At 47.7% G+C, this 27,507-nt stretch overlaps 2 protein-coding genes across 2 annotated transcripts in view; one reads left to right on the top strand and one right to left on the bottom strand.

Moving 5' to 3' along the window:
* The window catches only part of Klhl3 (kelch like family member 3), a 114,526-nt gene that overhangs the window by 36,819 nt on the left and 50,200 nt on the right, over window positions 1-27,507 (top strand). The window contains exons 4-5 of the mRNA XM_028772063.1: window positions 8,910-9,031; window positions 17,115-17,277. Of these exons, the coding sequence (XP_028627896.1) occupies window positions 8,910-9,031; window positions 17,115-17,277 (285 nt within the window). The remainder of the gene's footprint in view (window positions 1-8,909; window positions 9,032-17,114; window positions 17,278-27,507) is intronic.
* LOC114624904 (60S ribosomal protein L26) lies at window positions 5,419-5,922 on the bottom strand. Its single transcript, XM_028772064.1, has one exon. It carries the CDS (start codon window positions 5,910-5,912, stop codon window positions 5,475-5,477), a length of 438 nt encoding a protein of 145 aa, XP_028627897.1. The 5' UTR covers window positions 5,913-5,922; the 3' UTR covers window positions 5,419-5,474.

The following is a 27,507-nucleotide window of genomic DNA, read 5'->3' as shown; positions in this document are numbered from 1 at the left end:
TTTTCTAGGAGACAAGCCAGTGATTTTTCTAGACTTCTTGAATCTTGAATGATAATTAAGGATCTTTCTCTTCCTAGTTTGTTAAGTCTTTGCCTACCTGTTCCTGTTTGGCAGTCTTTCTTTTAAAAAGATCTCGTTTATACATTCAGTGTGCTTGTAGAATCTAGGATGTGGACTCTTGTAGCTGATAGGGATGTGGAATTAATTGTTCTTTGGGGTTTTCTGTGGTGAGAGAGGACTGAGTTCCAGGTCTAAATGCAGAATCTAAAGACTTCAAATTCAAATCCTTTAGTCCAGGACACCAGACTCTCTCCCTTGCTCTCTACAAGGGTTTTCTCATTGGTTAAGCTGCTTCTAGGTTTGTTTTCCCACCTCCAAACCACTTGATATGGTACAGCTACAGTGATCTTCCCAAGACAAGCATAAGACGTACCCACAGCTACCAAAACTCTGCTGGGACTTCCTACTACCTTCACAGGAAGTCCGAACCCTTTAATGTTGTCTGTTGGCATGTAGGCAACCCACACACACACATGTATGCATGCCACACCACAGAATGTGTGGGGAGGTCAGAGGATGGTTTTTGAGGGTTGGTTCTCTCCTTGTGTCATGGATTCCAAGTGGAGCCAGGTCAGCTTGTATCGCCAGTGGTTTTTGTGCTGCTCTACCTCATTAATTCTAGACTGAACTTTTTATGCTTCTATATAAAGGTCACGTTTTCCCTCACTTCTTCTCCCTCTTCTGGGACACTTTCCCATATTCTCATGGCTTTCTGACAAGCCTGAAGACAGAAGTGTGATTCTCTGGAATCCACCGGTAAAAAGAGGGGGGCTAATGTTATCCTCAAAGCTTTGCATGTGAGTAGCTATGAATCCTCCAGATCAGTGGATTTTTGTTTCTGTTTTTAGTTTTTTTTGTGTTTGTTTTTGTTTTTTTTTTGGTGTTTTTTTGTTTTTGTTTTTGAAACAGGGTTTCTCTGTGTAGCCCTGACTGTCCTGGAACTCACTCTGCAGACCAGGCTTTTAAATATAAATCAGTCCAATGGGGAGCAGTGGACTCCATGACCAGGAAAACAAATGTGTGTTCTTGTGTGTTCAGTGTCGGGGTGCAGGGATTCCTGGCTGACAGTCTTTCTAAGCAGAGCCTCCTTTCCTAGCATTTAATACCCTTTGCAGTTGTGGATTTGATGGTGTCTACCTCCGTCCCCCATAAATCCAACCACCAGACTTAGTTCAGCGAGGGCAGATCAACAGCTTGTTCATTTAGGTCCTAGCATGTAGGGCATATTTGGTATGTGCTAGCTGAATCAACAAATGTCTGCCCCTCACCAGACATGCATGTTAATATATGGCAAGCAGAGATACAGCCAAAGATATGTAAAATGAGTTTCTCTGGGGTGTCTGGCAGAGCCTCCTGGGAAAAGGCCAACAGAGGTGGCCCCTGGGGCTCTCTCCTTGGGTTGAGTTCAGAGACGGGAAGAGTTACTGGGTCTGACTTTCTATTTCCAGAACTATTTTGTTAGACTAATAGAGGTTAGTGAAGAGTCAAGAAGGACCAAGATTCTAGCTTGATGTGGTGGCACCTGGGAGGCTGAGGCAGGAGGATTATGAATTTGAGGACAGCCTGGGACACATAATGAGACCCTGTCTTACAAAACAAAACAAAGGATGAGCAAGGCCGCATCTGGCTTCTCTCTATCAGGGATGACTGCAGTTCTCGGCAACATGAGCCACCAAGAGAACTTCCTTTGGTTCCCACTCTGAAAAATACTTCTTCAGTGTTTGTTTCAAGCCGGCCCCTCTGTTATGTGCCAAGGCTGCTGGGAAAAGCTCGACAAGACCTCAGCCTCTTGGTTCTCACTAGCTAGGTGTTGAATGGTCGCTTGCCCTTACACTGTTGACCCATGTTTTAACTTTTGTCAAAGCTGTTGGCCAGAGTCAGGGTCAAAATATGGAGGGATTTATTAGATCTGAATCTAGATTCTGTTAATAGACATGAGTCTAGAGTTGGGGCCGACTTCAAGTCTTTCATCTGTGTACAAGCAGCTCTTGAAATGGTAATTCAATAATTTGTCAGATGGCAGTAATGCCACTCAGCTCTGGGAACTGTGTCAAGGGTTAAACGACATTCTGTGGATATCACTTAGCAGAGGGCCTAGTCCAGTGTGGGGACTATTACTACTGCCTGAATTTTCAGGGCCAATTTAAACTAAAAATCTTAATTTGGTATAGTCATTTCTGCTGCTTCATAGGGGTTAATAAAATTAGGGCCAACAAGATGGCTCAGGAGGTTAAGAAAGGCACTTGCTGCTAAACCCGAAGACAGGAGTTTGATCCCTGGGATCCACTGGTAAAAAGAAGGAAGCTATGTTGTCCTGAAACCTTTACATGTCTGCTGTGACAGACACATGTCAACACACAGTCATGCAAGCATCACACACACACGCACGCACGCAAACACAGACAATTTTAGAACATTGTAAGATTGTTTTCTACAGTTATGTGACTACAGTTACATTTCGTAGTTCACTACAAGGGAACTCTCTTTTTAAACATTTATTTTGTATGCTTGTGTGTGCATGTGTTTTGTGTGTGTGCACACATTGTAGCATTTGTGTGATGATCAGAGGATACGTGTGGGCCCTGGACATTGAGTTCCAGTGGTCAGTCTGGGGGTCAGAAACATTTGCTCGCTGAGCTGCCTTGCAGACCCTCCGTGGAGCGTACAAACACTAACTGATGCCTCGAGCCCCAACATTTTCTTTCTTGTGTTATTTTCTTGTTTACTGAAATTTCAGTTATCCAAAGAAGCAGGGAAAAGCTCTAGAATAGGGTTTCTTAAACCTTCTCTGCTCATGACCTTGGATCATATAAAAATATAAAAACAGACATTAATTGATAATGTCATAGAGGAATTTATTTTAAAGCAATTCTTTTATTTTTATTTTATTTTTTATTTTTATTTTTGGGAAGAGGAAGGCCTGGCCTAGACACTCACCGTCTGGCCAAGGGTGATCCTCCTGCCCCCACCTTCCTGGAAGTGCTAGAATTAAGAGGACACATTATCAATTATTATTATTATTAATCCAGTTTGGGCATGCATGCTCAAACCCAGGACTTCCTGCATGCTAGGTCAGCATGCTTCCAGATGAGCTCTGTGCTCAGGCCTCTAAAGGAATTCTTTGGTATACATGTACTTTTACCACTTTTTAAAGATTTCAATGTATTTTTATGCTAGTGAGATGAATGGGCATACATAAAGAGTTATGTTTTGTCAGTGTATCTGATTCTGCAGGATGCAGAACATCTACTGTATTCTTCAGAGTTGGTTATTTTAATGTTAATTGTCAATGCCATGAATGCCACTGTATATACATAATGCCACTGCACATACATAATGCCACTGCACATACATAAAGCCACTGCACATGCATTGTGCCACTGCACATATATAGTGTCACTGCATATACACAGTGACACTGCACATATATGGGTAGTGCCACTGCACATACATGTGTAGTGTCACTGTACATACATAGTGACGCTGCATATACATGTGTAGTTCCACTGCACATACATGTATAGTGCCAGTGCACATACATAATGCCACTGCACATTCATAGGTTGCTCCACTACACATACATGCAGAGTGCCACTGCACATACATGTGTAGTGCCAGTGCACATACATAATGCCACTGTACATACATAGGTAGCACCACTACACATATATGCATAGTGCTACTGCACATACATGTGTAGTGTCACTGCACATACATAGTGACACTGCACATACATAGTGTCACTGCACATGCATAGTGCCCTGCACATACATACATAGTTCAAAGGGGCAAAAGTTTGTTCAGAACCTTCTGTAAGTTGCTGTCCTAACCACAAATCAGAATTTATAGAGTGTCTTAAAAACTGAAATTCAGGTCAGAAACTCAAACGGCAATTTTTAAAAGACATGCGTTTTTTAACCAGCATACAGAGTATCTTGGCATTTCAAACACAATAGTTACTGGTTCCTGTCCCCGCCATCCCCCTGCCTCCTGTCTACAGCCCCAGTGGCCTTTTCCCTTCAGGTCACCTGTGTTCTGTTTTCCTCAGTCTCCGAGATTTCTGTTTCCCGTCCGTGTTCCCATGCCATTTACATTGTATGACCCCCTGGCCCCAATATACACATACACACAAAAACATTAAAAACTAGGACGCTAACCTCCACACGCAATATCCGTCTTTCTGAACCTGGGTTATCTTGCTTAATATAATGCTTTCTTGTAAACTTCATTTTGCTTTATATTAGAATAAAAATCCGTTGTGTGTGTGTAGGACATCTTTATTTCCTGCTTGGCTACTGGTGTGTGTCCAGCTTAACTCCACTCCTTGCTGTTGTGAATGGGGTGTCAACGAACAGTGTGTGTTCAGTGTGTGTTCAGGACTGGTGTAGCTGACTTACCAAGGAGTTCTCTGTTTAATTTTTTGGTTAACAAAATGGCTTCTCCAGTTTACACTCCTACCAGCTGTGAACACACTTCTCGCTCCACACGTCCTCAGAAGCCTTTGTTGTCACTGATTTTCTTGGTGATAGCCCTTCTGACTGGGCTGCGATGGATGGTTAGTGATATTGGACAGTTGAAAAAACATTGGCCACTTTTGCTTCTGCTTTTGGGAAACGTTGAATTAGCTTACTTACTGACTCAGTGGGTATATGTTTAATTTTGTAGGTTTTTTGTGTGTATGTGTGTGTGTATGTGTGTATATGTGTGTGTGTATGTTTGTGTGTATGTGTGTATGTATTTGTGTGTATGTATGTGTGTATATGTGTGTGTATATGTGTATATGTGTGTGTATGTGTTTGTGTGCGTGTTTCTGTGTATATGTGTTTGTGTGTGTGTATGTGTGTATGTGTGTGTAAGCACACTCATGTGTGGAAGTCAGAGCCTTTGAGTGTTGGTTCCTCCCCTTCTTACACATACATAGGTACCTCTTCTTGGGTGTTTGAGACAGAGTCCCTTCACCACTTAGTAGCCCAGGCTGGCCTTCCGGCTTCTTGAGATCCTTCTCTCTCCCCCTCAGTGCTCCCCTCCTGTCTCCTGTAGGAACTCACTGGGATTACAGACAGCTTTGATGTGGGTTCTGAGGATCCAGACTCAGGCCATCTGCCTTGTGTGGGAAATGCTTCTGCTCACTGACCTTCAGTTGTTTGTCTTATGTCCTCTAAATGCTAACCCTGGGTCCACAGGGAAGCTAGCAAGCGTTCTCTCCCATTCTGTATTCCCCTCTGCCGCAGTTTCCTTCCTTCAGACAGTGATTTCTAAAACCAAATATTCCAACACAGCACGGTACAGAGATATGTTACTTTGGTATATGCTGAAGAATGTCAGTAGGGAAATTCTTAAAATTCTTAGTTTTTAACATTTTTTTTTTTTTTTTACTCAAGCAGTCTTTAATGAAAGCCGTGCATGAGATGTCTCTACTCCTGCATCTTCTCAATTGTTTCTTCTTTGTATTTGCCCTTCTCCTTTCCTACTTGCCGGGACTTGGCTTTCCTCTCCAGGATCTTCTTGCGGTCCTTGTCCAGCTTTAGCCTGGTGATAACTACCTTGCTGGGGTGGATGCCCACATGCACGGTTGTGCCGTTAGCCTTCTCCCGCTGGACTCGCTCAATGTAGATGACGTATTTCTTCCTGTACACTTGGACCACTTTGCCAATCTGCTGGCCTTTGTAGTGTCCTCGGACAACCTGAACTTCATCATCCTTTCGAATGGGCATAGACCGAACATTATACTTCTGTCTCAGTTCTTTGGAAAGAGGGGAAGACATGATCTTCCTCCGAATGTGAGAAGGTGCATTGAAATGCCGTTTGCGGTTCTTGCTTCGGTCAGAAGTCACGAAGGGATTGAATTTCATTTTGGCGGCTGCGATCAGTTTTTAACATTTAAATGATTCTGTTTCTGTAGGTGAAGAACAACTTACATGTGCTGTAAAAATGATGCAGTCCATAAAACATCCCGTTCTGGAGACTGAGCCAGCGTGTTTCAGGCAGTTTCTTGGCATTGCACAGTGCACACAGTGTTCAGGGTGGTGCAGAGCTGAACGACCAGGCACTGGCGAACTCCGCCAGAGAGTCTGCGGACTCACTGCGAGCACATACAGGATGCTGACCCACAGTCTAGAGAAGCCTGCCTACCTGTAACAGGCCACAGAAACCTGAAAGAATTTGATATGCTATTGTCCAAGAAAATAGAAGCCCTCTGACCACTGCACCCATGCATATATGAATACACACATGGATTATTGACACAGTTTTAATAGTTTCTGATTGTTTATATAAAGTTCTAAAACCTTGTCTTGACTCCCACATACAGATTCCATGGAGGGAAAGGCGGGCAGCCTGTGCCTGACCTCATGCCTCCGGGTTCTTACAGCTGGCTGTTCTTTCAACATCCTATTTCTGAGGTCTCTGTTCTTTAACTTATTCTTGTGGTTCAATTAGCAACTGGACCCTCATTAGTGAACTTCTAAGTAGCCATCTGGAGAAAAACAACCATAAACTTCTGATTTCTTTGCCTGTACTTGTTTTCCTGTTTATAACTCAGCATAAAGTCTGGAGGATTGGGACCCCATCTCAGGGGCAGGAGGAATCTACGACCTTTCCCTCTTGCCTTCTCACCACGGCCTCCTGCCTCTGCACGAAGTGAGTTCTAGCCATTGACTTTCCCAGGACCCAGAGAAGGGAAGGACGTGGGAGCTCCTGGCCCCATTTGTCTGACAAGGAGACTCGAAGGCAGGATTTGGCGAACCCCACACCACCCACTTTCCCGTTTGAGTCATGTGATCTGGAACTGAGGCAGAGTGGGTACTGATGGTGTGATTATGGAACTTGGGGTGGGTGTTGGGAGCCCACGTATTGCATTGCACCATATTTTCTTGGGTGTCAGGAGCCCAGTGTTGTACTGTGCTGAATCTTCTAGGTGCTGGCGTGAGTCTGAGAAAGAACAGCCATGGGGCTCTTGACAGGCTCACCCCAGGGCACCTGGCTGTGTCATCTCTAGGAGTCATGTTGCCCACTGATTTGTGCCTCTGCTGTGTGCTGTCTCAAGTCCCCGAACTTACTGAAGAGGCCTGGTTCTATGTTGGGGTTTTGTGACTAGGAGTGTGATGCTGTTTTGATCTTCTTCCTGGCGATACACACTCTTTCTTGGGTTATTACCAGGGACTCCCATCTCTTCTTCCTGCCTCCAGATTACCTCTCTTCCACTTCTGCATCCAGGATTTCATTCAGAAACCTCCTTCTGTAGACCATCATAGAAATCCACATCTGGTCAAAACGCAGAGAACAGCTGACCATAGAGTGTCCATTCCCCCTCCCCCTCCCCCTCCCCGGCAACACTTCTACAGCACAGCTCCTGTAACCAAAGGCTCAGGGAGCACCAGAGAAGAGGAGGCGGAAAGATTGTAAGAGCCAGAGGACCAGGACCTGTCTGCTGGGAGACAGTGTCTTCTACCTGTGACAAGGAGCTGCTCCCTCCTGTGAAATCATAGCAACATACAGGACCTCCAAATGACCCCCGTTGACATGTCACCGTGAATCCGGAAATCTCACAGGATGCCATCCCTAGATGAAGAGCTACAGGCAGTTGATGATGATGATGATGATGAGAGAAAGAGAGAGAGCGAGAGAAAGAGAGAGAGAGAGGGAGAAAGAGAGAGAGAGAGAGAGAGAGAAAGAGAGAGAGAGGAGCCTCCCCACATCCATAGTTTATTTGACCCTGAATGGTCATCCCTAAACACGTAGACGTATTAGCAACACTGCCTGGACCCAGCAGGTTGTGTTTATGTAGACATATGCATGAAGAAGAAAAGGCATGACTTCTAGTGCGAGTTGTGGGGCATGAGAGGGCTTCCACCGGGAGAGGGAAGGGTGGCAATGATGTAGGCACAGCACCCACGTACAAAGTCCTCAGGACACTCCACCTGTTCTTGTCCTTCTCCTGGGTGAGACCTCAATGCTGTCACCCTTGCCATAAAGCTCTCTTGTGTGATGTGTACGGTTCCACTCGCCACAGCCACATGTGCCCCTCCAGCTTCCGTCCGTGCCCCGTGCCCAGCCACGCCCACCTCTCGCTGTCTCTCAGGTACAGCATCCTCTTGGATCCTTTCTCCTTTACCCTTGGCCCCTCCTTCGCTGCTTTGCTGTCACTCTCGAACTTTACTTCATCCTGTCACCACTGGGGTGGGGGGCCTCCTGTAGCTCCCACGTGTGGTCTGTGTCCCTTCTCTGAGCTTCTCCCTGGGACTGTGGTTCCTGGTGTTTAAAGCTATGGGTTCTGAAGTCCGAGTCCCTTTCAGCCCACCCTGGCATTTCATGTCAGACCACATAGAACTCCCTTCCCGGGCCTTGCTGTTTTTGTTTGTTTGATTTGTTGTATTTTCTCTATGTAAAATGAGGCTAATTTTTTACAACCATCACACGTTTCTGTGAAGTTTGGAAGAAGCAAGAATTTAAAGTACTTCACTCAGTGTTTGACCATAGTTAGCAATTAACAAATACTAATTTTTCATGTTGTCGTGATAATCTGTGCATATTTAGATTCCTCTTACAAGACCTGCCCTCCTTCAGGGCTGGTTAAAAGTCTTGCTTGCTGTGTCTGGCCCCGGATACAGTTGTCAGTAAGCACGGTTCAAAGCAGAAACAGGTGGCAGAAGACAGAACGCCTACAGTTGGCGTATGAGTGATCTGAGACTCAAGGTTGTTATGACCTTGACGTCCCGGTGCCGGACTCTTTCCAGGGGTTTCCGAGGGGCACAGGCAAGAGCCGTACGTTTCCAAGACAACAACATAGGAGGCAAATTGGCCACGGGTGCCAAATTCCCGTCCTTTTCTGTCTCGTTGTGGAACTGCAGGTGACATGTCTGAGAGCAAGGCCAAGAAGATTGAAATCAAGGACGTGGACGGGCAGACTCTCAGCAAGCTCATTGAGTATATCTATACCGCAGAGATCGAGGTGACGGAAGACAACGTGCAGGTAATCTCACCGGTGGCCCACGAGCCACGCACTCAGGACCCGCCACGTCAGCGTCCTGCCCTTTAACCCTCACGGCTCCTCAGGGTCCCTAAACGGGAAACGACGCTGCAGAGAATGACGTCACTTTACCTGGGCACATGCCAACCAGCGTAAGGGCAGAAGAATGTACCCTTGTCTGTTCAGTGTATGCCAGCATAAGCTGTGCTTTTCACCCCCAGTTTACGTAATACCTCTGCATGAGCCCAACCCTGGAGTGAGGAATTTTATAAAAAGATAGGAGAGACAAGATGTTTGGTGGAGGTGCGGTATGGTGTGGGGGAAGGGGATGCCTCTGCGGGCCCACGCTGAGGCATCCCTTACCCCTGAGGGACTAGCCACAGGACAGTATAGTGTAGAATAGAGTTTATTCAGGGCATGGGGAGGGGAGTTGAGAGGGTAGTAGAGACAGGGAGAGGGAGAGGGAGAGATAGAGGGAGGGAGGGAGGGAGGGAGGGAGAGAGAGAGAGGATGAAAAGTAGAGGCTGACCATGAGCACGTGGGGAGAGAGGGAGGAGGGGAGTGGGGAGAGAGAGAGACTATGGAGCAGGAACAAGAGAGAGCTAGAGGGCAAAAGAGAAAGGAGGGGGCAAGCAGCCCTTTGAGTCAGGCATACCTGGCTGTTGCCAGGTAACCGTGGGGCGGAGCCTAGATGAAAGCCAACACAGAGTGAGGACTTTTTAGCTCATGTTATACTTAGCTTATGAAGGAGGAATCAGAAGTTTGGCGACTCCTCTTCTTCCCCAGGTCGCCCTTGTGTCTCAGGGTGTGAGAGACAGCCTTGGTCATGCAAAGGTCCCGAGCACGTGGGTGGAGGGTGAGCGCGAGGACGGAATCTCACCTGAGTGTGTGGTGATGACACACTGTGTGCACCTTTCACCTCTTTCTCCACGATGCCTGGCCTTCCACCACCTGGGGTCTGGACAAGAGGAGCCAGGAAATACAGAGGACCCAAGAGAGGACACACATACTGTGCTTCAGTTGGGGAGATGACTCGGGAGGGGCAGTCTTGACCCCCACGGATCTCGGGGCTGAACAGTCAGGGGTACATTCTTCTGCCCTTACAAGAGGGACGGAATTTCTGTGATTCAAAGGGTTTGCTAACGCCCCTTCAGTGATCAAAATGCCCATCTCCTGTTGAAACTCCACACTTCCAGGCTGTCTGAGAGGCTGGCTTGATGATCAGTTGTTCTTTCAACTTAGCCCCAACGTTCCTATTACCTGCCACACCCTCGGCTGGCACTGTAGATGTAACAGCACTGGTCCCCTGGTGTCTGCAGCATGGGGATGAGGATAGATATCCATTAAAGAAAGACACGAGTCTTGTCTGTGCACAGTCCCTCAGTGAGAGAGGAGACCAAGGGACACTGTTTAGATGAAGGAAGGTTTGGGGGAAGGGTCTTTTTTAAGAGTTAAGCTTCAAGCTGAGGTTGAGGAGTGAGTGGTGGGTGAAGGGTGCTAATGTCGGGTCAGGTGCAGACGGGCAGATCAAGTGAGGCACATTGCATCGCCCCTGCAGAGCCTGCTGTGCCAGGAAGGTCTCCTGGCTTTATATGGTTACTATAGCACTTTGGGCTAATTGGCCATTTGTAGAAATATAGGTCTTACTGTCTTTGTTGGCCTAGAGCTCCCTGTGTAAACCAGGCTGGCCTCAAACCCACAGAGATCCACCCGCCTTTGCCTCTTGAGCGCTGACAACAAAGGCGTGTGCCACCATGCCTGGCTCAAGCTATACACATGCTAAAGCGTGTGATTTGGAAAATTAGAAAGGGCTCTATTTTGGCCCTTACTTCCTGACAGGGATAAAATGATAAGAGCAACAAAATAGTAGTAAATAACAATTTATTTATTAATAATAAATAATTGGTAATATAGTCATTATGGTATTAATTAAGAAATTAAAGCATTAATTAATAAAAGTATTAGGTATCCATCATATTACCATGATAATAGTAAAAAAGGTAATTTTTAGAACTCTGGTCTAACCCTGTACTGATCTCTCTGGCTTATAGAATGCATTATTTCAAGGCGGTGACAGCAGATACCAGAGAGCTCTCTAGGAAGTGACTTTGTCATTACTTTTAAAAAATGACTTTGTCCAAGAAGGAGGGGGAAGAAGGGGAAAGGGCGCAGTTTAGAGAGTGAGTCAGGGAATTAGTGGGAGACAGCCCTGGGCCGCCTTCAGCATGGCTGCCTTCAGCGTGGCCACTGGTTCTGCCGGAGAAGAAGCCGTTCAGTCTGTGTGCTTGCCCCTCGCCTCCCCCCACCTGCTGGAGCCTTTCCACTTCCCTGACACCCCGTTGCCAAGTTTAGTCTTCTCCATACCACAGAGGTCATGAGAGCGCCCATTCTATAGGTATCCGTGAACTGCCCATGCTCAAACCCTGGATTCTCTCATTATCTCTGGCTGTGATGCGGAAGCAAGTCAGGTGACCTCCTTTACCTCAGGGTTTTCATTCCATAGATGTGGTCGGGATGACAGGGCTTACTGTGAGAGCGCTGGTGTGAAGAGTGATCCTGCTGACTTGGCCTTAGAGCGGGGCCTGGCACATGGTGCATACATCGTATTACCTAAACAGAGTGATGCTGTCACACATATGTAGAAGGTGTTGATGCTTATAGGGACTGAGGACAGGTGGCCAGGTAGGGAATAGAAGTCATGGTACAGGGTGTGAGGTAACCCCATCTGATCTAGAAGTGGCTGGGAGCTGGAGAGATAGCTTGCTGGTTAAGAGCACTGACTGTTCTTCCAGAGGTCCTGAGTTCAATTCCCAGCAACCACATGGTGGCTCACAACCATCTGTAATGGGAGCTGATGCCCTCTTCTGTTATATCTGAAGATGGCTACAGTGTAAAATAAATGAATCAGTTGATTAGAAGTGGCTGGGGATTCTCCTAAGCAGGAGCATACTTTACGATACCTCCTGGGGTATGCCCAGAATGCTTGGCATGGACGGAGGCCTGGACCAGCCATTCTTCTGAGGAGAGGAAACTCCAAGCTCTCTGCTGTGGATTGAGGGGTGGGAAATCATGATCAGAGCACAGGACCACAGGCTGTCCCTCCCGTGTGCTGGGCTGCACTGAAACTCATCTTGCCCCACATTTGGACAGTCATTCAGCACTTTCCTTCTCAAGCTACTACACTGCAGCAGCCGACAGCGTCCACAGAGAAGTAGCTGTCACAGGCTGCTTCCCCAAGGAGCAGCTGCTCTGTAGGCAGAGACAGATGGAGGGCCCTGGTGGAGGTATCCAGGAGGAAGTAGTCACTACTGCCTGACAGGGAGGAGAAGCGGAGCAGACCACACTCAGGAAATGTCTGGGGCAGACTTTGGAGGAAGAGGGGCTGGTTGGGCCTGCCTCTTCTGTCTTTGTGCCCATCCTCCTAACTCAGGCTGTGAGTCCCCTGATTGGCCTACTGTCAGAGATTGGGGCTTGGTGGAATGACCCTGAGAGTTAAATCTTACCCTTTCCCAGGTGCACACATGTCCCTATCCCTTGGAGAACTGGCTCTTCCTTTGTGGAGGTAGACCCCGTTCATCTGAGACTTACTAACCCGATTAGAACAGGCCATGCAGTTTCTCCACCGCATCCTCATTACCACCTAGGAGGGAGACTGGCACAGTCCCTGCCTGTATCTGATGTTCAAAAGGGCTCAGTAACCCGGGTAGCACAGGCCAGGGCAAGTGGAGTGGGGACCAGAACTCTGCTCCCTCTGACTAACCGGCATGGCTGTGCTGAACTCATTTCTTAAGTGAATGATCTGAGCCTCGGCTTCTGCCCCTGGTGGTCAATTGCCATCAAAACGACAGGGCTAGTGGCCGTGCTTACTCCTATAAATGCATCACCTGCTTGGTTCTCTCCAGCCTTATGGCACCACCGTGACCACGCCCACTGTACTGTTGAGCCGGAGGCACACAGAGCTAGGGTCACTGTCCTCGGCCACATGGCCACCAAGTGGGGACACCTTCACTGAAAGTGACACGTTGGGCTCCCGCTGTCCAGTCACCTACACCTTGCATCCCTCCTCCCCCTCAGAAGGCTCTAATAAGCAAGAGTGCGCTGGGTGCGGCCAGGAGGGGTTCTGGTCGCCCTTCACCTGGCTTTCTGGCGTGCCCTCGGTTGTGCCTGGCCCTGCTCCCTCCCACACACCCCTTGGTTGGAGTTCCAGGACGAGGTGTTTTCTGAGGCAGGGCATTTCCTCTTGTTTTTGCAAAAGGAAGCAAAGGCTGTGACGGGATATCCTCTGCTGTGTTTTCATGTTATTGGAGGGAGAGAACAAACAAGACAGGCCCAGCACAGAAGTGTGGAAGGCTGGCTATTTGCAAGCGGAGTGGACCTGTAAACTCCTTGCTGTGGGCCATTCCTGGCTTTCTTAAGAATGAGGTGCTGAAAGGCAAGCCGGATCCTTTTGACCCGGGGTAATTTTCCATGCTGATGGGTAGTTCCTGTTAACTCCTCTCTCCCTCAGCAGCCCTTGGTCCATCCTATAGGCTCTACCCTCACAGTCCACTTCAAAGCATGGAGCTGGGCTCAGGAAGTAGAGAAGAGGAAATGCCCTCAAGTCCTGCTGATGTGGAAGATGTTACCTTCCCCGGGAAGGCGGGGGAGGGGGGGCGGTGTTTGGGCTTGTGTGTGTGTGGCCCTATCTGATAGGGCCTCAGTCTATCCCCAGCGACAGCACATGAAAGGAGGGTTATCTCATGGTCTCCCCATCTGTTCCTTTAATATTATGACCTCTTCCAATCTTCGTCCTGTCCTGAGTGAAGCTAGGGAGGGCAGAAAAGGGCCTGCCTTTAAGCATGAGATCAGAGAGTGTAGGAGCCATTAGACCACAGCCGTTCATGGTGGGAAGCCAGGTCAGGGGTACTCTAAGGTGGGCGTGGCCACTCTCAGGTAGGCGTGGCCACCCTCAGGTAGGCAGGGCCAAGCAAGGAGTGGGTGGGAGTGGAAACTTTCATCAGCTCTTGTCTGCTAAGTGGGTTTTGTGAACAGTAGGGAACTTGAAAGCTGTGTGGGTAGTTTGCCCACACAAGTGTTAGGTTAGAATGTAACCTAAGGCATGCACGCGCTCAGGAAATAATTTGTTATTGTACTTCTCAAGCTGGCTGTCATGAGCCTGAAAACCGAAACACTAAACTGCGCTGTCTTTGCGGAGGGAAAGGAGGGAGTGTGTGTCTCCGGCTTGGTCTTGCTGGGGCTTGGCAGAGAACGCAGCCTGGGGATAGATAGGAATCTCAACCATCCAGAGAGTTACTGACTGGCAAGAGATAACCCCCCCCCCCCATGCTAGCATGCAGAAGTGTTCTGGGTTGCCTAGAATTGAGGGGGTCCCCCGGAACTTGTCCTAAAACTAGAGCTGAAATTTGTTCTAAAACTAGTGGGGTCAGACAGTGCTGGATGATTGGCCAGAGGGTCTGTGGGGGTCACGTCGTGTAGAGCCATCCATTCCTAGTGTGTACTCAGGGAGAGTGGCTAATGGATCTCCACCTCACTGGCAGGCAGGGACTAATCTGGTCTTGAGATCTGTATGGCCAGACCCAGTGGCCCACAGGTTAATTGAGTTTCCAAGTTTATGGCTTCCGAGTGGGGTGGAGGCCGCCTGCCGAGGATGGAGCTCAGGTGGTCAGATTTGGGCTCTAGTTGGGTTCGCCTACAATTTACAACTCTGAGGCCAATGCGATTTTTATCTCTTTCTTCTTCAGAAATGAATCAGTGGGCCAGAAAACACCAAGGACATTGTGTTAACTTAACTCAGCCTTGCTGGGGACATGGCAAGAGGGAGGTGGGGTGCAGGGTGGGAGGAGCCCAGTGGCCTTCCCAGGGAGATGGAGAAGCTGACAGACAGGCAGAGCTCTCCCTGTAGGGAGTAGACAACTGAGCCTCTGACACACAATGGAGTTCTTGGGGCGGAAGTGGATGCATCTGGGCAAGGATGGTGAACAGGGCTCACTGTCCTTCCACAGCAGTGGGGTGTCTCTCAGTGCTGTCAGACCAGGACAGTTGGTTACCCCTTGTGGAAGGACAAGGGCCAGGAATGATCAGTAGGCACAGTTTTAGGCTGAAGCACCTGGAGGTGATGGAAGTCTTTACGGATAGCTCAGAGATGTTTTGGGAGATCAGGATCTGGAATTTAAATTATTTAAAAAAAAAAAGACACACGTAATACCCCAATAAAGAGAACAAAAGCACCATGCCTGCAGCCACGGCTTCCTGGGTGAGCCACTGTAAATGGGAACTGTTGGAGTTGGTCTGGCTCAGTCTCTCTCCCTGAGAAACGGGGGAACAGCTGGGAGGGACACAGGAACGGGGAATTGCTACGAGGAACAGGTGCCCAGTGGGTGGCTTTTGCCCAAGTTTCTTTTTTTGATAAGTTATCCAGGCTGCCTGCCTCTTCCACAGATGAAAGGGACAGCAGAGTCCAATGCGGCAGGGCATTTGTCTTGGTTTTATGATCTAGAGGGCAGGCTGGGCAGCTGTGGGAAGCTTGGCGAGGGTTGGTAGTGAGCACCCAGCAGGCTTGCTCAAGCCAGTTCCCCCTGGTTCTTAGGAAAAACATGTGCATGCGCACACACCCAAGCAAGAACTATTCTGTTTTCCATGATGCAGAATAAGCGTCCTGTGATTTTTCCAAAGAGAACTTAGTTTTCCCCTCTGAGAACACACTCGGACTCCTCTGCTTTTTAACCTGCTCAAAAGGAGGGCCGCCCAAGTGCACAGTGGCTGGGGTGACTCTGTTCTTTTGGTCAGATGACAAGCGCCATAAAAGCAAGAGGTAGTTTATTTTGCTTACGACTGGATCTTAGAGCCTTGACCAGTTTTTGGCAGGTAGGCACGCAGCAGTTAGTTAGAGAGCAGGCTAGCAAGCAACTCAGCAAGTGTGTTCTAAGTGAGAACGCATGCTGAAGTCTTCAGGGCACAGTCCGGAGTCCGCTGGCTTGAGAAGCATGTGAGAGAACCTTAAATATCTCTCTACACCCAGCTCACACCTTCTGTGTGACACATTTCTGGGGAGATGTAAACATTTATTTGCCCCAGATAGGGAACCAATGACAGACCAAAGAACAGATATTCCCAAAGTTTAACTTAGTGAAACCAATATGTTTTTTTGGGGTCATTCATAGAAGCAGAAATGACTCAAAGACAGCACTATCACCAAAGCCCACCCCATCATGGATGGCAGATCAGGAAATCTGGAAAACTGGAGCTCACCGCACAATCTACAGGCAGCTCAATAGGTCGGAGGGAGAACTTTGCAGGTAGCTCAGCTATTCTGAGAGTCTTCCAGGAAGCAAAGCAGGTCTCTGCTTCCTTCGTGCAGGTCAGCATGTGCCTCTCCTCAGTCCTTACTCCTTATACAAACTTAGGGAGGGAGGGCCTAGTGGATCTGGTCAGTTTTAGGGACTTCCTGAAGCTGTTAAGTTGTTTTTTATCTTCTTAGCTTAAGAGCCTCCCCAAAGGATGGAATGCTTCACCTCTCCTGAGAACACCCTCTTGTTTTACCTCCCTGCAGACACCCCCTGTCTTCACAAAATTTCCTCCAAGATAGAAGGGTTTACTCTCAGAAGAAACAGCACACAATAGCCTATCCCCATCAGGATGTGTAATTCTCTGGGTGATGCTAGTGTGTGGCCAAATATTTAGAGCTTCTGCATGTGTCGTATATGCACCATGCTTGTGCTGCAGGTGTGCACACACTGTGTCTCACTGGGTGTAGCTCCTGGTCCAGCATGCACAAGGTCACTAAAGTTCTTAGAGATGAGTGAGCTGTCAGACCTGCCTAGGCCTGCTGAACCTAAACCTACATTTTACTAAGGTCCTGGGATGAGACGACCCTGGAAAGCTTTGCAAGTTGGAATGATGCTGAGACTCCCCTTGTGAGTGGGGCTTCAAGGGCAAAGCAGGCTGGGAAGTTTGGACTCAGTGAGAAGTCAGTGGAGAGCCATGAGAAAATTTTGAGTATAAGGTCACAGAAAAAAGAAGGGACAGTGATTTTGGGGATGAGCTGTGGGATCAGGTGTCTCAGAGGGTCACCTTCTCTCTCTTGCAGGTACTGCTTCCAGCAGCCAGCTTGCTGCAACTCATGGACGTGCGGCAGAACTGCTGTGACTTCCTGCAGTCTCAGTTGCATCCCACCAACTGTCTGGGCATCCGCGCCTTTGCAGACGTGCACACCTGCACTGACCTTTTACAGCAGGCTAACGCCTATGCAGGTAAGGCAGGGTGGCCCGAGTTTCCCGTGAGCTCATGCATTTAGTCACCTGGCCCGCTGGGGACTCTAGGAGATCCTGAGAAGTGGTTTCTGCTACAGAGGAGCCATGAGTTGGTTAGGGAGACAGAACACAGATGATTAGTGGCCGGGCAAGCCTAGTTCATGAGTGGAATATGGTTAACTCCTACATGGTTGGTGTAGCACAGAAAGAGCTGAGAAGTGTTGGGAAGGCATGCCGGTGTGCTTGTGAGAGAGTTCGTGAGAGTGTGAGCATGGGTGTGTCTATGAGTGTATGAGTATGGTTGTGTGAACTTGTGTATATACAGATATATGTGAATTTGCATGTGTATGTGGATGCATTAGTGTGTGTGTGTGCATGTATGTGTTTATGTGTGTAGCATAAACTAGGCTTTAGTGTTGAAATGGATCTTTTCCTTGTTTAAGACAACTTTTCTTTGGTCAAATTGCTCTATGTAGATGATATTGGAAGTTGAACGCGCTCCAAGCCCCCAGTGATTAATAAGTCCGCTTACGCACTGTCTCATTTTCTAGACTCACTGATTTCTTTTTTAAGTCTGAAAGGAATTAAAGTGCATGATGGGTGTGGTGGCACACACCTGCGACTCAGCACTACAGAGGCAGGAGGATCACTACAAGTTCAAGGCCAGTCTGGGTTACATGATAAAATCCCACATCAGAACCAAAACCAGAGCAAATAAATCAACCAACCGACTCCCACCGAGGGTGAGAGTGTAGTCAGACTACACTCTCGGAGTGATGGAGTGCACCAGTTGAGAGCACACACTGCTCTGAGAGGACCGGGGCTGGCTTCCCGGCAGCCATGTTGGCACCTCACAATCTGACCTTCATGCCCACTTGCACTCATGTGCACAGACGCACACAGAGACACACAATTAGTAAGAAATATAAGCTCTAAACAAAAGGCAACTTCACAATGCAGCGTCCTCCATTCACCTCAGACAACTGTGGACACAGCTCATTTTAAATTTATTTGTTTTAGACGTCAGTGTTGACTTCTCCCGGAGGACAAGATCGGGCCTCTGCAGGCTTCCCTCATGCACCCTGAGGGAAACAGTGTGTTACAATTAGGTGTTGTAGTCAGAAAAAATGTTCACAAACACCAGAAAGACAGTGAACAACCGTCTTTTTCTTTACTACGTGTGTAACCACCTACACTGGACACAGCTGGAGGGGCCTCAGCCTGGCAGTAGGTTTTCTGAGTAACTCTGTACCTTGGAGAACTTGTTATCCTGGTATATGAATGGAGTCTTGGGAGGGAGAAGAAATGGCGGTAACTACGCAGTCCGGCATGTTTAGCAGGACAGTCTCCTTCAGCATTCGTTGCAGGAAATGGAAGGGTCCCGAGTTATCTAGGAAACGGGTCTGGCCATCTTAATTGCTAGATTGGTGCACAGCTGCCTCATTGTCTACCAGGGGAAAGCTTTATCTCATCTCATGCCCAGATAAACAGCGCCATGCCTGGCCCTCTCTTTGGCTTCCTTTCTAGCCAGGTCCTAGGAAATGATCTGAGGAGCGGCTGTCTGCCCTGTGTCCTTGAGATGACAAGATGTGTCTGTTGCTTTTGGTTCTCTAGTCAATCCCCTGGTACAGATTGCCAGTCTTCCATGTGCATGAACACATGACCAAGGGTCACAGACTGTGGGAAGGCACACATGACCAATGGTCACAGACTGTAATCTTCCATGGGAAGGCACACATGACCAGTGGTCACAGAAACCCCCTGATACAGACTGTTGGTCCTCCATGGGAAGGCACACATGACCAATGGTCACAGACTGTAAATCCTCTGTGCACAGGTACACACATGACCAACCTTCACAGACTATCAGTCCTCCATGCAGACACACACATGACCAACAGTGAAGATGTCCTTGAAGCTGACCATTGTGAAGGACTTCTCTGGTAGCCCTGGCTCTCAATCCTGTTGGCCTGTGTTCACTGTGAGTCTGAACCCTGCTGTTTGACATCTGTCCACTTGTGCTGTCCTTCTTCCACCTTCTCTCTCCTGATGAGGGTCCCACTCGGAAGAGGCCCCTTTCCTGAAGGATGTTGCTCAGGTTTGACAGCAGGCGCCGAGCCGGGAAGAGTGTGGTCCCACTGTGAGCATTTGTCAGTGTGATGAAGGTTTGATACTTGCACTTCTGTTCCCTTCTTTCTTATCTCCTCCGCCAGCTCTCTCTGCTAACCCACCTAGCATGTGCACTGCATTTTCGTCACCTCTCTCCCCATCTCATGGTAAATCAGATCTGTGGGAGGGTGGAGATGATGCTTCGTGCTGGTGCTTCCTGGTCCTGATGCTGTCTGTTGGTAGCCTAGTGAATTTCCATTACTAGTATTTATTGGAACTTTTCCTTTGGTTACCCTTTTATGCTGAGTACCTCATGAGTGTTCTCCTCGAAAGTACGCAACAGTTGAGGAAACCAGGATCCCAAGAAGTAAGACGATCTGAGGAGACACTACTAGTAAGAGCAGGGATAGAATTCAAACCCAGTGTCAGCGTCCGTGGCTGTTGCCTTCCACAGTTTCCAGTTTGCACATAAGGATAAGTGAGGAGCACAGGTAGCTAGAGTGGCCCTGCTTCACTGAAATGGTAATGCTTGGTTGCCTGTGCCACAGTGGCACCAAACCCCAGCGTCAGACAATGTAGACAGACGTACAGACAACTGATACAGATACAGACTCTCGGTCATCTTGGGCTTGGAGAAACACAATGTGGATGTCTTCTTCTCTTCTTGTTTGCACTGTACCTAGCCACACAGAGGTTGTCCCCTCTCTGCATGGGTGGCCATGTCTACAGTCCCTGGCTCAGTTAGCATGCTTGACAGACATGGAACCCCCTCTCTGTGGTACAGGCCTGTGATCTTCCCACAGCCTGCCTTCTGCACAGTCTCAGCTTTGTAGAGCAGGGGTTTAAGGTGCAAGGATACTGCAGAAGCTCGGACGGCAATGAACAGAGAGTGGAAGGGAAATGAGGAAGATGGCTGTGTTTACAGAGAGTGGTTGGATTTGACTGATGTGGGCCTTCTTCATTTCATGGTCATTTATCCCTGGGCAGTGGGACCCAGTACTCTGGGATATCCCTGTTTCTGGAGACAGATCTTTTACTTTACTTTGTTCTGTTGTCACATGCAAGAAATGGTGCTGGGCCCACCTTGCTTAGGAAAGTAGTTTTGAGCCAACATTATAAGGAAATCCTTTGTATCAGATCCAGAAGTCAGCCTGCCAACACGTGGGGCTGAGCGACCCTGGACTGTTTTTAAAACCTTACTGCTTCTAGGATGACGGGAATGATGAGGGTCAGGAGATGTCCTGCAGTAGCAGAAATCCCTGAGACTGGGCTCTGGATCCCCCTTGAGAAACCCAGCTGCTTCACTGAGGGGTCTCAGAGCTGGGTCTGGCTGTAGATGCTGGAACTCATGGCTTCTGACTGCTGGTGTTCAAACCACACATGACCTGGGGAAGGGGACAAGTTCAGGGCTCCTGATTTTGGGTTTCCTTTATCTGGAAATACAGGCAGGTGGATCTGTGGTCCCTCTTCTCCTCTCCCCAGTCTCTAGCCAACTGGGCTCTGCCTTCACTTGCCTGCCATCCCCAGCTTGTCCCTGAACACTTACTTTTCCAACGAAAGCTCTTTTTCTGACATATTCTCACAATTTCAACTTGAATACAAAACCCTTCACTGATCATTCCAAGGAAAACAGATGAGTAGAATGACCGTGAGAGGCAAAGCAGTCCCACGGGGAGTGAAACACGACAGCGACTTTGTCCCTCCTGGATCCCCTCAGTATCTCTTTCATTGAAAACATGTTGGTGGGCTGGAGAGATGGCTCAATGGTTAAGGGCACTAGCTGCTCTTCTAGGGGACCCCGGTTCTATTCCCAGCACACACATGGTGGCTTGCAGCCATCTGTAATTCCAGTTCCAGGGGACCTGACATGCTCTTCCTGATGAGTTCTGAGGATCCTAGAACTCATGTGGTGCACAGCTATGCATGTGGTAAACACTGATGCACATAAAACAAAATACAGGAAAAAATGCTTCCCAGGTTTAAAAAAGCCTTATTAGGTCCTGAGCAGTCCCCACATCTACAGTTATATTCCCATACCATTGTACTAAACTTTATAAATATATACGATTGTACGAGGCAAGTTATCTTCTTGTCTGTCAGACATGAAGGTATAAATGCCCATCAGTCTCCCTCCAGTCCCTCTGAAGGGATCTGGGGGACAATATTGGGTATTCCTATAGAACGTACAATCATGCGTTTTGGTGGACATAGAAGCTCTCTGTACCCGTCATTCTTTCAACATTTTATCACCTTATTTTACGTGTTTGAATGCATGTCTGTATACAGTGTGTGTGCCTATAGAGGCCAGAAGAGGGCATTGGATCTCCTGGATCTGGAGTTACGGGCAGTTGTGAGCCGATGTGTGGATGCTGGGGACTGACCCAGGTCCTGTGGAAGAGCAGCCAGTGCTCTTGACCCGTGAGCCACCATACCAGCCTCCCTACCCATTATGTGTTTATTTGACCTAATACAAAATCTTAGAATCATGCCCAGACTCTTGAATAAGGCTGTCCATTTTAGCGTGTGTGTGTGTGTGTGTGTGTGTGTGTGTATGTGTGTGTATGTGTGTATGAGTGTGAGTGTATGAGAGAGAGACAGAGACAGAGAGACACTATACTAATACTTTGCTGATGAATATTAATGCTTCCAGTTTTATAGATGGTATTTCAGTGATCATTAAATTCATTAATTTACATTTATTTCATATTGGGTAGGGGTTCCAGGGTTTCATGGTGCACGCAGAGGTTAGAGAAAAACTTACAGGAGTCAGTTTTCTCCTTCTACTGGGTGGGTTCTGGGATTGAACTCAGCCACAAGGGCCCTCCCTGCTGGCCCTCCGTAAAGCAAGCATTCTTACTCATAATATTTTAGACTGTAGTTGGCAGGGTAGAATCTTGGTAGCGTAACTGGATCAAAGAAAACGTGTGTTTAAACGGGTGCTGCCGGAGATCCGGTGTAGTCGCAGGTGCTTGCCTAGTGCGCATGGGCGCTGAGTTTGATTCCCAGTCCTGTGTGCGCAGACAGATACTGTCAAATCTTTCTCATTAGAAAGGGTCTCCAGCCTTCCCGGTGAGAGAAGCACTGGCTGAGGACAGCGCCGCCCCTCTACCCAGCAGACTGCTCAGTTTCCTGTTTGGAGTGACCCTGGCTCTGCAGCTGCAGCAGCACTTCCTGCTTCCGCTGCGTGCAGTTTTACTCGCAGGGCGGTGTGTGAGACATTTGCTCTGCTGCTGTCATGTTTAGCGTGTGTGTGTGTGTGTGTGTGTGTGTGTGTGTGTGTGTGTGGTGTGTGTGTGTGTGCATGCACGTGTGTGGTCGGAGAGAGTGAGCCCTTCAGAAGCTGACTGCTCAGACCTCTGCCCTCAGCAGAGAGTATCCCGGCCCTTCTTGGGAGTTAGAGGCTGGAAAGGGGAGTCTCAAGGGACTTTGCACAGCCTATTTCTTATCCCTTGTAATTGTTGCTCTGTTTAATCTTTAACCCCAGAGACTTGGTTGTTTGGTAGTTAGAGGGCCATGTGCCTGGGCCATCAGTGGAACTGCTTAGGGGATTTTAGTGGAACCTCATTAGAGCCACAGCAGTTAAAATTCTTTGGGTATGCTGTTTACATCAACCTGCCAAAGCTGGGTTGAAACCCTCCAGCCACAGGATGGAAAAGCCATTTAATTTCATGTGCTCATAAAGAGAAATGTCCCCTCCCCCACCTTTTGATTGATTAGGTCATTTGGCAGAATGAAGTAATTAAATCAGGAGCAGAAAAGTTTTGCAAAGCAGTTAAACCGTGAGTCTCTGGCCCAGTGACTCTCATGACCGGGCTGCATCCAGGTTGGCATGAATTGAGGACGAAGCGGTGGGTGGGAGTTTTTACTGTTTTGATCACTTGCTATGACCCAGGCACAGTGCCCAATAGCACTGATAACTGGGCAGTTTTAAGAAGCACATGGCATTGTGTGTGTGTATGTGCGTGTTCGTGTGCATGTGCAAGTGTGTGTGCATGTGTGTGCACGAATGTGTGTGTACTTGAGAGAGTAGGAGGAGCATGCATAGATATCTTGAGACAGGAAACCTAGGCCATATGGAGAATATTTCCTACCTTCTGTAGGACATGTGGAAGAAAGATTAGGAGTCTGAGGGCTAGCGGTCCTGACCTTTCTGGGAAGACATCAAGGTGGGCTCTGTTACTTCCCTGTGGAAACCTAGCTTTCTCCTTGGAGCAGAGACACATATGGGGTTGAAAAAAAAAATCAAATCCTGGCTCAGGAAGGCTAACCTCTGCTCTTCAAAAATTGGAAATAAGGAATGAGGGATGGGGAGCACCTAGGGGGAGCATCTAGAGGGGAGCACTTAGGCAGTTCTCCTGAGAGTTTCTTTCCCTGTCAAGTGCCTTGATTCTGCTCACGCCCCCATGGGTTTCCAGTCCCCTTATCTTAGAAGCACCTCATGATAAGGTAGGGGGATTGGGATATGGAAATTACTTTATTTCCCTGTTTTGGGAGGAATGGACTTTGGGAACATGGGTGTATATACTTTGTCGAGTCCAGTAGACAGGGAGAAATCTTAATTCAGAGGTGGTCTTAGTGTCTTTTCTGTCTCTGTGATAAAGCATGACAGCCTGGGGACCTTGTAGAAGTTTGACGTAAGGTTCTATGATGGTGAAGCGGAGGCCGCAGGCAGCTGCAGAGTCACCCTGAGAGCTCATTGCCTGAGCCTCAGACAAAAATCAGCAGGAGCACTCTGGAAACAGCGCATGGCTTTGACACCTCAGAGTCCACCCCCAGTGACAGACTTCCTCCTGCAGGGTTACACCTCCTAAACTCACCCAAGTAATGCCACCAACTGGGGACCAACTTCAGATGCTCAAGAATATTGGGGGGGGGACATCTAATTCAACACACTACATATGTTTAAGTTCTGAAGCCAGGACCAAGTCCCGAGGCTTAGAACAACACTATTCTAAGATTACTGTTTTCCCTTTAAAAAGAAAGTTCTTCGTAATTGTAGCCTTTGTCTCTGTGTTTCTCTGTGTGTGTCCCTTCCCCACCTGTCTTTATCACATCCAAGAGGGAACTTTTAGGGTTTTCGGGTATTTATATTTAGTTCTACCCTAATGACCTTCTTAGGGGCATCTTTTTAAATTTATCTTTTTAAATGTGTATTCATGTTTTGCCTGCATGTGTTTGTGTACCATGTGTATGCAGTGCCCACAGAGGCCAGAAGAGTGAGCTAGTTCCCAGGAACCGGAGTTACAGACTGTTGTGAACTGTCACATGGTTACTGGGAACTGAACCCAGGCCCTTTGGAAGAGCAACCAGTGTTCTTAGCCTCTGAGTCATCTCTCCATCCCTAGGACTTGTCTTCATCTTAAAGACCAGGGTATTTCCAGAACATTTGTTACTATAATCAGACAGGTTTTGGTTTCAAACTCTGTCTTTATGGTGACTTTGTGTGAATTTGAGCAGGAGACGTAGTCTTACTTTAAAGTGGAGAGATCGATATTCACTTTGTCAAATATATATATATATGTATATGTATATGTATATGTATATGTATATGTATGTATATACACACACGCACACACATACACACACACACTTCCAGTTCAGTGTTAACCAGAATTAGAAAATGCCTCCCTTCTCCAGGCCTTTGTCATTGAGAAGACCCCACCACGCCCCTAGAAGCCTTTCAACACTGGGATACGCATACGTGTTGCTTGGTACAGAAGGTTTAGCAGCTCCATGAATGAAACAGAACCCGGGACCTCATGAGACTTAATGTTCTCTGAGCAGTCTCTGAGTTTTCCCAGGCTGCTGCTGTTTTTATATAGAGGTGCCTCTTCTAGAGGAGACATTTAGCCCAGAGTCCTCTGTTGGTTATGCTCAGTGGGAGAAGGAGGCTGGAGACATGGCTTAGCTCATTCCTCTCTGGGTTGCCCATAAACTCTCATCCGAAGGGAAGAAATACATAAACGGTTTCATTACTAGCACTTGGGATTCAAACAGCGTTTGCTATTGGTAGTAAAGGCTGGTTAATTAGAATTGTAGCCAGGACCCTTGATTTTATTGGTTCCCTTTTACCTGTTACTACTTTTAGGGAAGTAAGAAACAGGTAACACAGAAGGTTGTAACTTACTGTGAGAGGGTTACCTTCACTGGGCTGGGCCATGGTTGCAGAATACTCTGTCTCTCTATCTCTGTGTGAGTACCTCTCCTCCAAAACCAGGTTCTTCTTGGCATCTCCCATGGATAACATGGGGCCATACATGTAATGTGTGGCACATGACACTTACTGTGGATGACACGGGGCCACATATGCAGTGTGTGGCACATGACACTGGATGAGTGAAGCAGACCTGGGGCCTCACAGGCTGCTCTGTGTTCTCTGAACACTCTCTACATTTCCCCCAGGACTCCGCTATTTTTAATCCTTGAGAGCCTCTTTTAGAGGAGACATTTAGGCCCAGTCTTTGGCCTTCTGTTAGCAACACTTCAGAAACAATAGGAGAAGGGGACTGGAGAGACCGCTCAAGTGAAATAACAGCCGTGGCCATGGGCTCGCAGCCGGGATCGTTGGTGCCAGCAAGCCTGTTTGTAGGCATCAGCCTGGTTCTCTTGATTTCTGAAGAAACATCACATTTGATTCATTAGTTGCTGACTGTTCTATAGTGCTTGGATGTTTTCAGTAAGCACAAGTTTTAGATATTTGCTTATTTTAATGCTCACAGGACTTTATGAGGCGTTCTGTTAAGAGAAAACAGTAGCCTCACAAGACTGGATAATCATATAGCTAGAAAGTTTGTTGAATTTAATGGAATTAAACTTGATGCCAGAGGCTGCCTCAGAGCTGTGGCAGGCACCTCCATCGGAGCAGTGCTACCCACAGCTGGACTGTGTGAAGAGGGAACAGGCTGATGGGCTTCCCACCTCATGAGCTTTGTAAGGGATCCAGAGCAGACTAACAAATTCCACCGTTTTTAAAAGTGTTTAAATTGTTTTAGTGTTTAGTTTATTTCTTTATTGTGATTGTCATTCGGGGGCAGAAAATGCTCAAAATAAATCATTTGTGTTTTGAAAATTTTGCTTTAGAAAGTCGAGAAAATTTAAAATCTACCGAGTGCAAGAAACGATGGTGTGTTTGTCTTCGTTGCCTGCTGTCCAGGATGAGGTGATGGGGTCTGCTTAGAAAGTGCATGTCCTGGGTTGCTAGGGCTGACGGTCCCCTCTGTTCCTGCCTAGCCTCCTGATACAAGCTCTGTGTGGCACAGCATTTCTGGCTTGTCACTTCTGGTGACTTCTTGAGTATGTCCCGTCTCCTTGAACAGAAAGGACCTCAGGGTGTGAGAATGATGGAGACTTTCCTTTCAGCCTAGACAAAGTGATTAAAAACATGTCCCTCCCTGCCCTCGTGACCTACTGGTGCAATGCACACTATCGTTTGTGAGCCTTAAAACGAGACGTAGTTCAAGTGTTTAGATTACATTTTATCAATGAGGAGACTGAAGTCTGACAGAAAGTGGTCATGACATGAACCCAAGCCTTCTCAAAGCCAAGGCTCATGGCCACACCATGCTGATGCATTGTGGGGTCTGCTGTAGCTGTGCATGCCTGCCCTTGGGAGCCTGAGGCAGGAGGATGAGACCAACCTGGATACATAGCAAGGAGCTGCGTCAAAACAACATCTGACAACCACCAGCTGCCACAACCATGAGATCTACCCAGTGAAGTGAATATACAAAGGACAAACAAACAAACAAACAAACAAAACAAAAAAACAAAAAACAAAAAAAAACAAAAAAAAACCAAAACAAAACCCCAAAAAACAAAACCCATACAATATCCTGAAGCAAGACAAACAGAAACCAGGCAACTATAGAAGATGATTCTTGGGGAAATATCCCCTGCGAGCAGAGTGGGTGCTTTTTTAGAGGACATCTAGGGAAGACGGTTAATGTGGGCCCAGTCTTCTGGGGACAGGTGTCCTTGGAAACCAAGTCAGGTACCACATCTTGTTCTTGATTTGTTTATCCTGTTTTTAAAAATTGTGTGTTTGTGTGTGTGTGTGTGTGTGTGTGTGTGTGTGAGAGAGAGAGAGAGAGAGAGAGAGAGAGAGAGAGAGAGAGAGAGAGA

The sequence above is a fragment of the Grammomys surdaster genome, unplaced genomic scaffold, assembly GCF_004785775.1.
Source record: "Grammomys surdaster isolate TR1022 unplaced genomic scaffold, NIH_TR_1.0 211, whole genome shotgun sequence".
In the NCBI taxonomy this organism is placed as follows: Eukaryota; Metazoa; Chordata; class Mammalia; order Rodentia; family Muridae; genus Grammomys; species Grammomys surdaster.
The sequence above is the reverse complement of the archived record's forward strand: the minus strand, read 5'-3'. Positions and strand labels throughout refer to the sequence as shown.

Coding starts and splice junctions, on each gene's coding strand:
- LOC114624904 (XM_028772064.1), bottom strand. CDS start 5,912: ATGAAATTCAATCCCTTCGTGACTTCTGACCGAAGCAAGAACCGCAAA.